Raw genomic sequence first — 16781 nt, 5'->3', positions numbered from 1 at the left:
GATATAGGAAAGCAAGCAGTCAACCAATGCTAATCAGATTTTCAGATTAAGAAACTTGGTATCACTACATAAGAAAATCCAGATATTCCACAACCATAAAACTTGATTCCTGTACCTGGCTAACCCACACATCTCAGATACTGAAACTGAACTTTACCCTCTTTCCCCACCCTAGTCCAGATTTACAAATCCTCACTTGCAGAAATGTGGATCAGCTTAAAGCATCTAACAGCCAAGCCAGTCTAGGATTCAGAAACCATATTTCAACATCAAAATTGACACACCTCAGAGATGACAACTGAACCATGTAAAACACTTGAATGTAAAGAAAAAACACAGTTTCAGAACAGAAAGAGAAACTTGTAATTACCTTCTCACTACCTGCCAAGTCCACAAGGTAAAGTTTTCCACTTAGTTTCTGTTCTGTTTGAGTATTCTCTTGTTTTACATTAATAAGAAAAATACTATGACTTCGGGAACTGTGTTCATTCATATCTATAATTCAAAATAAACACATCAAAAAGATTTGTACAATCAGTCTCACTTAAAACAACACCTCCCCACAGTGCAGCAAGAGATCCAAAGCTAATGAAGCTGTAGAGTGTAATCTCTCAATGACAGCAGACCTAGAGGCAGCAAAACCAATGGTATCATCTAATTGGGTAAGAAAAATCCAGTTTTCCCTTGGGCTCCTATTAATATCACATAAGTTCACTCATCAGGTTTGCTAGCTTGTCAACCATGGATTTCACACATTAATTTACTTTATTAGAACAGAAAGTATATTTAGTTCTTGATAGGAGAGTATTTTGAAGACTTCCAGTGTACCCCATTTTATCCCTCTTTGAAAATTGAACTGGCCATTGCCTTTCATTCCTGTCTTGTACTGCCCCCTCTGCTGTAAAACATTAAGAGAAAACAAGACGTGTTGAATTTAAAGTATTATTTTAATCCAGTAACAAAATTTAACCTTAATGAGAACATCTGGCTTATCCTATACTTATACTTTTAAGTATAAATCTCTCACAGTTCTAAAAGTACCAGCTTACTGATGTTAAAGAAGCACAGAACACAAAATAATATTCTATTCAAATTTTCTTAGTGCAGTCCCCATTTAAACCTTTTTACTTAGGAGCAATGAAGCAAAACCACAAGACTGACACACTCCTTAAAAGGAACATATTTTTATTTTTGATCCTTAACCTAAGAAATGAGAAGAAAATGCTTATATTTTCTTAATGACTACATAATCTCTTCCTGAATAAAGAACTAAACACAGGAAGATTGTGAAACATCCTGAAATTGGCTCTGAGACTTCTGACAGTCACCTCAGCTGCTAAGAGCTCAAGTTTTACTTTGCATGCACCTACATCTTCCCTTGTCTTCTCTAACCCCTCTGTCATTTCCAAATCCTGCTTTTTGTGGGAATTTGGAGACCTATGGCATGGCTCCTTGCAACTCAATTGCATGCTACAGCCAAAAATCTTGGGATGCTGTTTAAATCTGCAGCAGGTCTGAATTCTGATCAGCTGTTCTTGGAATATGCAACAGAATGATCAAACTGTGGACAAGCCCCACTTGCAGATTTCTAGGTTGATTAAAACAAATTCCACAAACTGGGATTTTGCATTATTCCTAAAGCAGAACTACACTTTTTCTCCAGTGATGCACAGTTCCTCACTGATGACTGACTTTCTCCTTTCAATCCCAGTGTAAGCAACATGATCTAACCAGAAATGAACTGAAATACTTGTTTATGAAAGACATACTGAAACTGCTTATGCCAGACCCTTTCACACACCTGAACTATCTAGCTCACTATCTGTGCCTCCCCTATACCAGAAGCAAATAGATAAATCACTAAAAAGAAACAGAAGATGATACTTACTTGTAACTGCTACATGTCGATTGGATTTTCCTTCATCTATAGTATCCATAACTTCCTCTGGACTACATACAAACCGCTCTGTGCAACCCTTGGGAAAAAATGGGGGATTGTGAAAAATAACACCACATAAACAAGGCACGAGTAAGTGGTGCACACTAGAGGAGTGCAAGATGAAAATACATCAGACTGATGCTCACCTTTACATAGGGAACTCTATTTTTGTCCTCATGAACAGAAAGATTGGTCTTTGAAACTGGAAGAGAAAACATTCCAAAGCTAAGGCAAAACTGAATGAGAGCACTGCATACAATGCATGCCCGAGTCAGAAACGTTACCTCTCAGCCACACCTGACAAAAGCTTAACATACAAGAAAGCACCACCACTGCAGCTTTAGCAATATATAGATGAGCTCCATGCTTTCCCATTATGATGTACCTTTATAATGCAAGGTTATTAGCATAATGAATACCTAAGTAACATAATGTTTTTTTTAATACACCCCTCCAGAATAACTTATTTTATCATTTAATACAAATAAAATCCAATCTTACCATCCAAAAGGTCCCTTATTTTATCCAAGTATATTTCAAAATATGACACCTAGAAGTAAGAAGAGGAAAAGGGATACATCAGAAGGCAAAAATGCTTTGCATCTTGATCACAAGGATTCAGCATGATTGCTATGACCTCCCACATAACACTACATCCAGCTCAAGTTCTTCAGGCTGAATTGAAATGTATCTTTAGGAAGAAACTGTTTTGATCAGAAGTTTCAATCACTATCAGCACTGCCACAGGTTATCAGCATTGTTTCCATCAATATTGAATGGAACAAAATGAAAGTTTTAACATAATTCTTCTTTAGGAAAAATCAGTTAAATCAGTAATAACCCAGGTTATCAGGTTTCCAGGTTACAGGCATTTGAAACAGATACAGAATATCCATTCACACATAGACTACCTTCAAATTTTAATACAGATTAAAGTAAAAATGAAGAAGAGTTTACCTTAATATGAAACTCAAGATTCTCATCCATGGAGTAAATATAATTAAAAATATCTTGCACTATTCTTGGAATAATGCCCATTCCATCTGGGTCATGAAGCTTCCCCTTAACAGAAAAAGATATAACAAAAAATTCATACTCAATCCAGCATTACAAACAGTACTCAAACACAAGACATCTAGTTCACTTTAACAGACAAAATACTGACAGGTATAATGCACTCACTCCATGAAGTAAGGTGAGCCCCCCAGTTTCCCAAAAGTGAAAAGAACAGCCTCAGAACTCTCCCAAACTACAACTGAAGTGATGCTATTGATATTATTCCCGTGTTTTTCATCCTGCTACTGAATGTGAAAAAAAACCCCACACTGCCATCCTCAGTCCTAAAAAAATAATGGGGTATCAAAATGTTGCAAGAAGAAAACAAGCTGATGTCTTATTTCTACAAAGCAAAGACTATTGTGATGAAAAGACATGACATTGACAGTAAGAGAATATTATTTTGACATTCTTACTTCCATAGTGTGTGTCTTTCCAGATGATGTTTGCCCATACGCAAATATTGTACCATTGTATCCCTCAAGCACATCTAAAGGGAAAGAGTATTTTCATTAGTGTTCATTTCCTTCTTCTAAAGATAAGTTGAATTAAACAGAATGCAAGCAAGCAAGTCCTAAAATGCCCAGCAAGTTAAATCACTCAGTGTCTGGGAACCTTGTGCTAGAGTTAGGGGGAGGGAGGTGTTCCCCCCTAAATCTTTGAATGCATTTTGCCATCACTGATGGTGCCTTAGAAGTTCCTGTTTCTTCAACCAGAAAAATCAGGACTTCACATTTAGGAACAAAAAGGAAATCAATGCAATTGCCAGGCTGAACAGATGGTCTTTGATATCTCAGAAGAAACCAAACAGGAGAACACCATCATGTTTTCTGCCTACAGGAAAGTTTAATAGTCCAATTGTGATGCAAATGGATGACACCTTAAGTGTCAAGCATCTTACTCTTAGGGCATAAGCTTCTATTTCAAATTATGAATGAACCAAGGAAAGTTTAGATTGAGGGGTGAGGGGTTGGTGGGCTGGCCTGTTTATGTGTAAGTTACTCTAGAATCACATCCTGCAAGCAAACTTTTATTTTCCAAAAACAAGCACGAGGAGATACTCCAGATGGGGAGGTCTCTGCCACTCCACCACACCTGTAAATCCATTTGTCTCACCACTAGAGCTCATTTGCCACTTGATGCAGCACAGGTGAGAAATGCCACACAGAGCTCAGAGTCTTACATGAGCATAAAAGGGGCAGCATTACAACTCTTAGCTAAATTCAATGAGCAACCTCCTGATCTGAGCCTGATTATTATTTAACTCAGGAAAGGGTTAAATACTTGCAGCAGCCTGCATTTCCCACAGCAATTTACTTTTCTAATGATGAAAAACACAGTATATTTACCCAATATTCTGTTGGTATTAACTAATAATTGGTATTTCAGGGATTTCTGACAAGGCCCTGTAAAGCTGTTTTGAAAGTTGGGTCAATTAAAATTTATTGATGCCCTCAAGAAATGAATCAATTTTATTTTCAGGGAACTAGCTAATTTCTTACTACAAAAACTTACTGTGGCATATCCTTCTTTGTGACAAGACTTGATTTTCTGAAGGTACTAGGCCAAATCTGAGAATTCAGGTTTGGAGAAATTGCACACCCTAGCATGCACAGCAATAACTCATATTTCACAATTTTCATTTCCTCTTGCATTCCTCCAAACAAAGTTCTGTATGATGTTTCTCACCAGTAAATTTGTGGGGCATGGGAAGGGTAGATGACACATCTCAAAATTATTAATAGTTATGTTTAATTTCTGACAAATTGTTTTAAACGATCATTGCAGACAATTGTAAAAAAAAAAACCCTAAAACGTAACAGGTAATGTTACCAAATGTTGCAATCAACTGCAACAGCAGGTTTAATTACAGCACTGACATAATTTATTAGCTCAACTACAGGATGACTGTATGGTGCTACAATCCATGCTGGCACTTATTAAACGTTCCAAAGATAAAACACAGCAATAGAAGTATTAGTTTTCAACAGTGAAATCCACAGGAATACGAGATTTTCTTGTGGTAAATTTGCTCTTCCACCTTACCTTTGACAATCTTTTTAGCACAGTCATTGTACACTTGTTCTTGTGATGTGTTTGACTGGAATACACGGTCAAATATATATGGCTTGGACTGTAAACAAAACCAAAACAAAACAGAAGAGTTATCAAAAACTGCTGGAAGTGGAACTGGAAGGTGTTTGTTAATAGTTTAGAAGTACTCTACACTGTCTCAGCCCAATCTTCTATTTAAAGCACTTGAAGACTGTTGTGTGCAAATCAGCTTAAACAGTGCTGCCTCAATCTTCACAAGCTTGCTTACAAGGAAGGCCTTGAATTAAACATATTTGGTTTCAGTGTTATCTACATAGTTCTGCAAAGCTGCTCTGCACATGACCTCAAGTTACTTGATTTACAAGGAAAGCCAATGCCTGGTCTGCACATCTAAGAGCTCCTTATTCTCACCTACCCTGGCAGTAGGTTGACTCTGGTAAACTACAATTATTAAAAACATACCCCATGACATAGAGTACCTGTCTTGGTAGTGTTTCTTGAAAAAAATCAAACCAAAAAGAAACATTCAACATAAACTATTGTGCCATGTAAGACATCCTTAAAATAAAGCTCCCCAAGCAGAATAAAAGGTGATACTGGGGAAGGAAACCTTTCACATGGCTCATTTTGGAAAAGACTACATGAAGAAGATCTGACAGAATTTTGAGAGGAATGCTGGTTATTGCTTCATTTTAGAGAAGAGATTCTCATAACAGTTCTAAGCAGCTGACAATCTACTAGGATATAAATGATTACACTCATCTTACAAAGCTCAAATTTCTTGTAGCTCTTTCAGAGCTTGATTTTGTAGGTAGCCAAGCAGGTGGGCAAAGTTTACAAAAAACCGAGGTCATTTAACAGTGTTACTCCCTGTCTGTCACTGTTAAGTGTTCCATTCTGCCTAAATTTAATTCATTATTATCCTCCCACAAGGATATTCTGGAGTTGCCTCTCTGGCAAAGAAACAAGTATGGCTTCCATCTTTTATCCACCCACATTTGCCTTTCCTGGCCTGGCCTTCCATTTGTCTTCTAATAATATCTAGCACCATACCAAACAAAGCTTTTTCAGACTAAACATATTTATCTGAGGCCTTGAAATCAGGTGGATGAGCACTGTCTTGGAAAAATAATTACAGAGTTCACTGTATAAATATGTTCAAGAAAGCACAAGGCTCAGTAGGCAGAACTGTCCCTAAGGGGCTGAAGTTTGCCACAACACTTGTTTCACAGCAGGGAAAACAACACCCTCCTCCATTACTCATTTCAGCTTCAAAGACACCTCAAATCCCTGTGTTCTCCAGGTAGAACTGAGGCTGTTAGATACACCAGGAGGGAAACAACAAGTAGCCCTGAGGTAAGAAAATGAAGACTGAGAACACATTACACAAAAAGGAAGATCCTGTAGAAAAGATGACACCATCTTTCTCACTAGCAGCTGTAGTTTCAATAAGCCTCCAATTTCACAGATATCAGCTACACTACACACTGCAAGTCAGCTACACCACAAAACATTAATCAGCTGTTTTGTGCTCCAGTGCATATTTACATGCACTGAAATCATTCCATTGTGGAACAGAAAATCAAGCTGCAAGGCCTTCACTTGGGCACTATTGCCTTTAATTGATCTTGTTTATTTATACAGTGAAAGCTGCTAAGCACAAAACCAATATCGATTTCCCTCAAGTTAACAATTGCTACCAATATACAAAACTCAATCATTTTGGCCAAGAGAATTCTCACAAGGGGTCCTGCTGTCACTTGTCACTTCTTCATCCTTTGCACGTGGACAGTGGAATATTTGCTCACATGTCCTCATTTTTTATCACACCTATGAAAATCCATATTAATGGCATGTCCCTGCTCCATCATCACTGAGTCACTATCTAATCAAGGAAGTTTAGACAAGCAGGTTCCAGGATAATTATGTTTTAAGAATGCAAATTACTCCCACTCAGTATGGTTTCACATCTTTGACATCTACAATGTCTTATCACTTCTCTTTACAGTCTACTTTCTGCAGTAAACAAAGCTAAAACAGCATTACACGGATTACCATGCCCCAGAATGTCTCCTCATTACCTTTAAGAGATTAATCAAGCAAGATTAAAGCATCAGATATTTTTTCTGCACCAGATGCCTTTTCTTCCCCAAGCAGTAAACAATCAGATCTAATGATGAACTGAAGACACAAAAGGCCCAACAGCATTGTGTCCCTGACAGGGATAGCAGCAGTGTCACTAACACAGTAGGAGGCTGCTTTGACACACTCCAGAAATTTTTAGAAACTGCTGTTCAAATTCTGTTAAAAATTTAATACATAAGGCCTCATATGCAAGAGATAAAATACCAAGCAAACAAGCAGAACTTCTAACTTCCTCTCTCAGAATCTTTTAGTTCCTTGCCTAGCATTTCTTTTGTCCATAGTCAACCACAAGACAACTGCAGCTCCCCCAGCTGCCTTGCACTTGAAGGGATGTGGTCTCACAGCAGAACTTCCCAAGTGCTCTCGCAGCCTTCAGAAAGGTGCAGCTGCCAACATGATTCAGCAGTAGTTCAACTGAATCTTAATAAAGGGATGATGCTGAAGTACAGTCCCATAGCTACCTTAAAGACTAGTTACCCATTATATAAAAGGATGCTTAGCCAATTTAAATTATACAAAATCTGGAGTACATGTGAGTTTCTGCGGAAAAGTTTTTCCAATGAGGACTACACAAAAATCTGCAATCACAACTACACTGACAATTTACATCCAAAGTCTGAGAAATACTAAAAGTTATCTCCATAGATGTAATTTTAAAAAACCCTTATTACTATTGCAACTTTCCATAAAGTACAGAATTGGTTATTCATAAAATCATCTGAGTTTATCTTACTTCTCATGCACTGATATCTGAAGCAAAGTCAGCAGTAAAAAATTCACTTGAAAAATCAGTGGCACGTTTTTCTGCAACACATGCAGAAGCTCTTGAATGTTTTTTGCTAGAATGGCCAGTTAGAGCAGTGCTACAACACCTACCCACGCTCAGCCTATTCCTGGTGAAAGGTTAAAGGGGCACATAATGGGCTTACTTTGCCTTTAGGAGCTGCATCTCCTAAAGAATGTTCTTCCCATCAGCACTAAATATGCTAAAAGATTTATCCAAAATGGAATAGTTTCTGGAAAGTATGATGTCAGATACCTGACTCACTTCTTCCTATTACTAAGCTAAGGTATTGCTGCTTTGACACACCTAATCAAGTCCAACACTGCCAATGGGTGAAAAGGCACAGCTACAAATTAGGATTTTAATTTCAGGATAAAGAAAGAGGATTTTCTTCTTGTCTTAGCCCCGTGCACAAAAAAGTGCAGATGATACAGAACAGTCAGTGAATCTCAGCTTTTTGTCCCCTTTTTCTTATTTCTGTGGAAGTACTGCAATTCAAGTATTAACTATTACAGCAGTTATTGTTTGCTATAGAATTACTAAAATATGTGATTTAATACACTGTGACTAGAAACTCAATTTCCAGAATGGAAACAGAATAATTTTTGAATAAATGTTTCAGCCAAACTTTTAACTTTAGTAGAAAGGTTCTTCTAAAGAGAAAAGCAAGTACTGCTGTTTATAAAAATGGTCACTGAATTTCAGGACAATAAAAGCCAGCAAATATGAGCCAGGGAGAAGAGCTTTGCCTTTACAGACTCCTGCAAACCAGAATATTTCCTTTCTGTTAAATCATCACACCACTGTCAACTGAAAAACACCTTTGTTACCCAACATTTAATGGAATGAAGAAAGGAAAAAAAATAGTGGGTAACACTGGAGTAACAGTATTATTTCAGCTACAGATTACAATTCCTGATTCATATTTATAGTACCACTGCAGACATGATGCCTTTTTTTTTGTCTCTAATTAAACACTGCTTTCTTTTTGCATTAGGAAATAATAATAATGTTAAAGAATGCATTTCATTTCTTGAATTTATACAGTCCAGTACAGCCTTCAGCATTTTTCTTTTGGAAAACCTACTACTAAAAGCTGCAGTAGTAGAAGTGACCTTCATTACCTTATTCTAACAAATTTCTAACCTAGCCTTGTCTCATTTACAATCCAACACTTGTTTAAAAGATAATGAGAAAGAAAGCCAAATGTCTCAAGCTCTTTCCAGGATCACATCTTAAACAAATACGAAAATACAGACAAGCAGCCACGATTCTTTCCTGAAAGCCATACAAATAAGGAATGGACAACGATTGTCACTAAAAACCATGTGGACAATGAGGCACACTGCCCATTCCTGCACACCCACCAGGCCCCAGCACTGCCCCCACTGGGTAGTGCTGCCTCTGGCTCAGTCTCCAGTCCCAAACCCCAGAGTCACTGCACTCAGCAATGTGTCTTGTGGGTAGTTTTAAGATGAACATGACTAGATATAGAAAGGTTTTTAAAGAAGATCTATAGATACATTATGCAGAACTATAAAGCTACTCAGCTGCAAGCAGTTTTATATTTGATAAAACAAAGGAGATAACCCATATCAAACTGCTCTTCCTCCCTGTTCTATCTTACTCAAAAGGCTGAAATCCACTAGCAAATTGCTGTCGATTTTCACATAGGGATACATTTCTAATGTTTAACATAAAAGTCATATAACGAGTAATCCTATCATCTGTTTTAACAAAATCCTTATACTTAATTAACAGGAGAAGCCATTAGGAAAAATAATTAATAAAATATTAAGATAGAAAGAATTTTGCAATTAAAAAATTAAAAGCCCTTTACTAGTTAAAAAGTTTCATCCTGTGGAAAGAAAATACTTTGTTTCTGAGTCTGCCGTTTAAAGCAGACCAACACCATAAGTCCCCTCAACTGCTGTTACACACCAGCTACAGTTAAAACCATTGTTTTATCTAACACAGCTCAAACTGATTCACTCTTCCAGAAAGACAAGGATGACATTAACTTCAGAGGAGCTTGGAAAAGAAGGGAAGACAGCTAGCTCAGAGATGACAGGGGAGTCAAGGAAGGAGGAGGGGTTGGTTATAGTCACTGATTTTCCTCCCCAGCCTCCTCCAGAAGAGTCAAATCTGCAGCCTGGGATCAGCTCAGCTTCCGCTGCCTCCCAGTGCTCACCTGCCATCGACCATGACAGGCAACTCCCATTCCAAGTTTTTTATTATTATTATTATTATTATTATCATTATCATTGCAGCCAGGCCCCCACGGGAGGTGCAAGTCCTTCAGGCAGCTGAGGGAAGCAGCTATAAAAAACCAAAAGTGGCTCAATTACTGCTCAACAGGCAGCAACAAGGGCAGCAAGCAGAGAGTGAGGTAAGCAAACACAGCTTCTGGAGGAAGCCTTTCAGCCACTGTTTCATGAGCTCTGCTCCTGTTATCCTCCCTCGGGCAATTCTGCAGCACACAGAAACAAGCGGTGCCTGGCTGCAGGCTGAGGTTAGAGGGGCCCTGAATTGTAAAAACTCAGTCAAGCTATTAAAAACAAAACTACCAAACACAAGTTATTGTCAAGGGCTTTATAGATTAAAGTCATAATTTTGAGGATAACATTCTTGTAGCCACCATTACAAAGAAAAAATCAGAGAGTATCAAACCTTTATTCAAATTTTGTGAAACAAGACAGGAATACGGTCACTGCGACCCAATTTAATAATTCTGGGGGCATTTTTCCCCAAGTCAGACATCCCAGTCGGATCCAGGACAACTGGGAAATATGTTGTGATTTTTAGCAAGGTGAAATAACCAAGGTACAGCTGACAACACTGAACATCAATCCTGAGCAGAAAGTTCCACAGGATCCCGTAGGAGCACACCATCAAATTGTTCTACTCAGATACAGAACCACCTCAGCACAATCTACATTTCAGGTAATTTCAAAGTGCACCTAAAAAGTATTTAAAAAATATGAGCTTTCATTTGTACCAGGGCTACTGAAAGAAAATTTATTTTTTAAGTCAGAACACATGAAAGTTTCTACACTAAACTGTGGATTTTAAACAGACTATGCAGTGTCACAATGAATGGATATTCACTGATGAAAGTGAGATTATCCACTCTAGTTAAATTTTCTATTTTCCAGAACTGGTTCCTTACTCTGAGTTTACCTATACAACCTCAGGAAGAAGTGATGTACTCCAAGATAGTAACTTGCCAGCTGAAATGGGCCCAAATTACCTCATTTCACATGCATGCTATTGTTCTTGTCATTCCAGACTCATGGAATTCCACATTTTACTGACAAATTCAGCCGAATATTAACAGACTAAAGCATTACTATTTAGTAACTTCTCTTACAAAAAATTAATTTATTAAATTGCCTCCTGCAACTTCAGATATTGTGCAAAAAAGCTATTATTGGTAGCCTCAAGAAAACAAAACAAACCCCCGAATTTTTAGACAGATAACTGGCGTCTAAGTTACTTTCAGCAAGCAACTAGTCTCTCATGAAATATATTTACACGAAAACACAAATTAAGAGTTAACAAAAACAAAACAAACACTGGGGCTAAAGCGTGTTTGTACAACACCAACCAAACCAGGCAACAAACTACCGTACTTTATTTTTATATTCCAGCTCCACTTTGTAGCTAGCTATGATCCACTGAAGAAAAAGGAAAGGATTATCTTTTCCCCTGCAACATCCGTATTGTTTTTAACGGGCCTCGTAACTTTCAAGGAGACTCCAGTTAAAATACATTTACGAACATGTAGTAAGGCAAATGGTCTGTTTATTCTGATTTAACAACAACAAAAAAGAAGCTGTCAGCTGAAGACTGATGCACAGATCTTGAGCACTAATTCTCTGGAGCCTGCACTGTCGTTCGCATTTCCCCCCAGAACTCTCCGCAGACAGCTATGGGGCGGCAGCTCCCACGCGTGCCCGCACAGTCACGCACAGGGCCCGGCGGACACTGCGGGACTCGCCTCACCCCGCACTCGGCACTCTTTGGCCGGAGCCTTTGGCACAGGTCCCCCGAGCTGCCCCCACCGCCCTGTCCCCACAGCCCCACGCCCCTCAGCCCTCACCGCCTCCATGCCGAGACCAGCCCACCCCGCCCGCAGCCGTCCCTGCCCCCTTTCCCCTTCGCCTCGGTCTCCAAGGAGGCCGCTCCCCTTTCCGAGGCGTCCCCGCCCGCGGGCGCTGCCGAGCCCTCCCGCCCCAGAGCGCGCCCATCCCCGCGGCGCCTGACCCCGCCGACCCCGGACACCCCCTCCCTGCCTGCCCTGCCTCCCCCGCGGCGCTTCCCGCCTCTCCCGCCCGGGGCGGCCCCTCACCGCGATGACGACGGTGTCTTCGCCCTGGAACTTAGCGATGTACTTGTCGCCTCGGGCCACTTCGGACTCGTTGAGGGGCCTGAAGCGACACATCACTTTGATGTTACACTCCGCCGGGTCCGCCATCTTAGGCCACCGCCGCCTCCGGGGCGCTCAGCTCCGCCGCCGCCAGCTGCCGCCGCCGCACCGCCCGCGCCGGGGGTCTCGCAAGCCGCCGTGGCCGAGAAACCCGCGCCCGCCCCGGCAGGAGGGAAAAGGGAAGGGCTCCTTCCTGGCCGCCGCCGCCGCCTCCCGCTCTCACTTCCTCCCCAACATGGCACCGGCCATGGCGGCTGCGGCCGCGGCTCCCGCCCCGCCCCGCCGGTGGGGCGGGCGGGTGACGTCACCCACCGCAGCCCCCGCCCCGCCCCCAGCCCTGCTCTGTGCGCAGGCGCGGCACCGCCCTCGGGCGGGGGGGCGGTGCCCGCTGGGCCTCCGGGGGCGCTGGCAGGGGCGGGGCTGCCTCAGGCGGGCGGAGCGGCCATGGCACCGCCCGCTGCCGCCGCTCCTGTCGCGGCGCGCCTGGACTCATGGAACCGTAAACTCATAGAATTATAGAATTATAGGCTCATGGAATCATCAAGGTTGGAAGAGACCCTTAAGATCATCAAGTCCAACCGCCAACCCAGCACTACCCCTGTGACCCCTAAAGCACTAAACCATATCACCCAGAGCCCCTAAAGCACTAAACCATATCACCCAGTGCCAGATCCAGATGCCTCTTAAACACCTCCAGGGATGGTGACTCTACCACGTTCCTGGGCAACCTGGTATTATCCACACAGAATCACAGAATCAGGTTGGAAGAGCCCTGAGGTCATCAAGTACAGCATCTTCATGTCAATTAAACGTCACATCCAGTCTTTCCTTAAATGCATCCAGGGACAGCTGCCACAGCCTCTCTGAGCAGCTCATTCCAATGTCTAACAACCATTTCTGTGAAGAAATTCTTTCTACTGTCCAACCTGAACTTCCTATGGGCCATCTTAAGGCTAAGTCCCCTTGCCCTATCACTGGTTGCCTGGGAGAAGAGGCTGACCTCACCTGGCTACAGCCCCTTTTGGGTGGTTATAGAGTGAAAAAATCACCCCTGAGCCTCCTTTTCTCCCGGTTAAACACCCCCAGCTCCTTCAGGTTATTGGCTGAGGGCTGGAGAGGTGAGGCCTCACCCTGGTGAGGAGTGTTGGGCATCAATCTGCAATGCCACCTCAGCTCCGCTGGCACCTGGTGTCATATGGGTGACATGGCCATGTCGGGCACCGATCTGCACTGCCACCTCAGCTCTGCTGGTACCTGGTGTCAGATGGGTGGCATGGCCATGTCGGGCACTGAACCATGCTGCCACCTCAGCTCTGCTGGCAGCTGGTGACTGACAGGTGACATGGCCATGTCAGGCACCGAACCGCACTGCCACCTCAGCTCTGCTGGTACCTGGTGTCAGACAGGTGACATGGCCATATTGGGCACTGATCTGCACTGCCACCTCAGCTCTGCTGGTACCTGGTGTCAGACGGGTGACATGGCCGTGTCACCAAGGTTTCCAATACAGGTGTGCTGTGTGATGAGGGCAATCCATTTGCTCAATGTGGCCTTGGTGGCGTGGTGGGTAGAGGGAACTTTACATTTAAACATCTACCCCAGCACTGGCATGGCAGTGCTGAGGACAGCACAGGGTGTGTGGCAAAACTGAGGGGCCAAGTGTGAGGTAAAGGCTTAAAGCAGGTGGTTGAGATAGGAACCTGTGATATTTGGGATTTTTAGTGTGTTTGTTTACATTTCTTTTCCTTTGCTGTCTAAAAGGGGGAAAATCCAAATCCGTGAGGTGTTCACAGATGCCAGGGAGATACCAGTGTGCCCTTGATGCCTGTTTGTGTCCTGCAGCTGGAACCCAACAAGGGGGATCACAGAACACACAGCCCACAGGTCGTGGTGTCCTCCAGGATGGAGACTGTTACCACCTCTCCATCCCAAATGAAAAAGAAATAAATCTGGACAGCAGTTTTTTAAAGCTTAATTAATTGCAAGTTTTGTTTCTGTTATTAATTACAGGGGCTCTAAATCTAGTTGACCAAAACTTAGGGACTGTGTCTAGACAAAAACATCAGGTGAGCCATTCTGATAGAGAGCCCCAAGAGTCTCACACTTTTACAACTGTGCCTTTTACATCCAGGCATGAACTTTCAGATTGGAACAAAGTACAAACTCACAGCTTGGCTGAGTTCAGCAAGTTTCCTGACAGAAATAATGATTTGTACTGATAATTTCTCAAATACGCCTGAAGTTCATAAAAAAAACTCAGAAAAAAATGATAGGGAGCCTTTCTCTTAAGGTAGAATGATTCAGAAGAGCAGTATGCTTCCCTTAAAAGTACTCATTTTTCATTATAAAAAAGGGAGGAACTAGTGTGAATTTTAACAGGGACTATCCGTAATCAGGCATTCCCCATTTTTAAGACTTCTCAGTTTAGGGATTTCAGTGATGTGTTGTTACTTAGGATAGGTGTGCAAGGCAAACACTTCAAAAGTGCTCCACATGACAGAAAAATGGCCTAATAATCTAGTTGTACTTATAGGTTCTTTTCACACAGTAATGCAAGAAATATTTCTGTGCCTAGTTTATCTTATGAGGTAAGCTAAATCTTCTAAACCAAGTTCATGTTGCAACAAGTTTATTTTTCCTCTGTGATTAAAAATGCAGCAGGACTGTTCTGTCTTATGCAGGGCAGCAACAATGATGTGTCCACACCTATGAGCACATGTGGAAATAGTTGTCTGGAAAAGCCAAGATACAGGCTCAGTCTGTGGAAGGTGCAGTGCTAGTCCACAATATCTAGCATACGAGATAGACACAGACATCTGTCTACAGTTTTCAATCAAATGTTTTAAATATAATTGTTACTAGGTTTTGCATGTCAGAAAACCTGTTTTAGTTGGTTGCTATTTTAGCAATTATTACATTGTATCTCAAGCAGCAAGATGTATTAATACTTCTATCTCATCTATTTCTGGGATTATTCACAAGTTTATGGCTAGCAATGTTCTTATGCAGCTACAGGATTTGGATCCTCAAAGATTTCCTGTGACAAAAGGTATTACTTTTATGAAAGGAGTGTGAATTATTTACTACTTTTTCAATTAATTTACCTTTCTACATAAGGAAAAAGAAATATTAGCTGCATAATAAACAACTTTGTGATTATTACTCACAGGAGTACATGTTTCACCTGCTGAACATCCTTTACCCTAATGTATGAAGAAACTTCTAGTTCTTGTTATCCATAAGCAGAGGGGGTGTACCTTTAGCTGCATTTATTGATGTGTGGTGCCCAATGTAAGAACATCTCAGTCAAAGAAGAAACCTCATAATTACATGATTGTCAAGAAAATAGGGGCTTGGCCTTGCTTACCTGTTGAATGTTTGACAGAGCAGACACTCCAGAAAGACAACACAGACGCATGAGTAGATAATTACTCATTTTACCTATGTTGAAACAAAAAATATCAGCATTAGTGAACTCTGCAGTAGGAACTGGCCACTCTGAAGCTGTTGGTTCTGTGCAAGCCCACAGAAGAAGTGGCTGGGATGGTGTCCCATCCCTGCTGTGGGAGCCCTTGGTGGAAGAGCTCTGCTGAACCACACGTGTGCTCTCAGATCCCTGTCAGCGACTCAGGCATGAAGTTTCTCTTCTCTGATCTGTTGTTAAAATAGCAACTGCTCCTTGGCATGACCTACTTAAAGGCTGACACAACAAAGCCGTGTGCTCAAAGAGGGCACTGTGTTATCTCTGCTGGCGCCAAGATGTGTCAGAAGAGCAGCCTTGAGGACTTGTGTTTAAAGATGTGGTCTCATGGGAACATGGCAGAGGCCAAGCATCCTGGAAAGTTTCCCATTTTGTGGCAATAACAGAATGTGCTTTCTTTGCCAATTGAGAATATATTTGCTGTCTTCTATGTTGTTATGTAATGTCTGTAGCATACATTTTTTGGCACTGAGGATAAGAGACTCTGTTTAAAAGTAATATATTATAATGAGAAAAAATGATATCTCTGTTGTCATTAAAAGTGAATTGTTCTGTGTTTGGTGTTTAAGCCTAGTATGCCCTATGTAGCTGACAATAAGTTTGGTAAAGTTTCTTAGTAAGGACCAACGTGTTTTATTGAAGCAATTTATGTAAGGAATTTGTGTTGTTAGTTCACTAACCATATTTCTTTCCATTTATGAACTGTGCAATAAACCCCTACACATTCTTTTATGACTTATGCTCTTTTAGACCTTCAGTCTTTCCTAGCAATAAAAACATGTTAAGCAAAGGGAATTGGCAAACTTAAGCCCTACAGGGAAGCTATATCAGGATAATAATATAATTAACCATCAAAATTGTTCCAGCAGAGCAAAAGTGAGCTTGATTTGGT

The 16781-nt window shown here is 41.3% G+C and overlaps 1 protein-coding gene across 2 annotated transcripts in view; it reads right to left on the bottom strand.

Annotated features, from left to right (window-relative positions):
• The window catches only part of KIF5B (kinesin family member 5B), a 33194-nt gene extending 20511 nt beyond the window's left edge, over nt 1-12683 (bottom strand). For both annotated transcript variants that reach the window (XM_064703997.1, XM_064703998.1), the window contains exons 1-8: nt 12331-12683; nt 5042-5129; nt 3412-3485; nt 2897-3001; nt 2441-2489; nt 2086-2141; nt 1889-1976; nt 371-495 (exon numbers count right to left, since the gene is read on the bottom strand). In XM_064703997.1, the coding sequence (XP_064560067.1) occupies nt 371-495; nt 1889-1976; nt 2086-2141; nt 2441-2489; nt 2897-3001; nt 3412-3485; nt 5042-5129; nt 12331-12456 (711 nt within the window). In that variant the 5' untranslated portion in view covers nt 12457-12683. The remainder of the gene's footprint in view (nt 1-370; nt 496-1888; nt 1977-2085; nt 2142-2440; nt 2490-2896; nt 3002-3411; nt 3486-5041; nt 5130-12330) is intronic.
• Between the last annotated feature and the right edge of the window lie 4098 nt (nt 12684-16781).

Source organism: Zonotrichia leucophrys, chromosome 2, assembly GCF_028769735.1.
Source record: "Zonotrichia leucophrys gambelii isolate GWCS_2022_RI chromosome 2, RI_Zleu_2.0, whole genome shotgun sequence".
NCBI classification, from domain to species: Eukaryota; Metazoa; Chordata; class Aves; order Passeriformes; family Passerellidae; genus Zonotrichia; species Zonotrichia leucophrys.
Note: the sequence above shows the minus strand (reverse complement) of the source record. Positions and strands in the feature narration are given on the sequence as shown.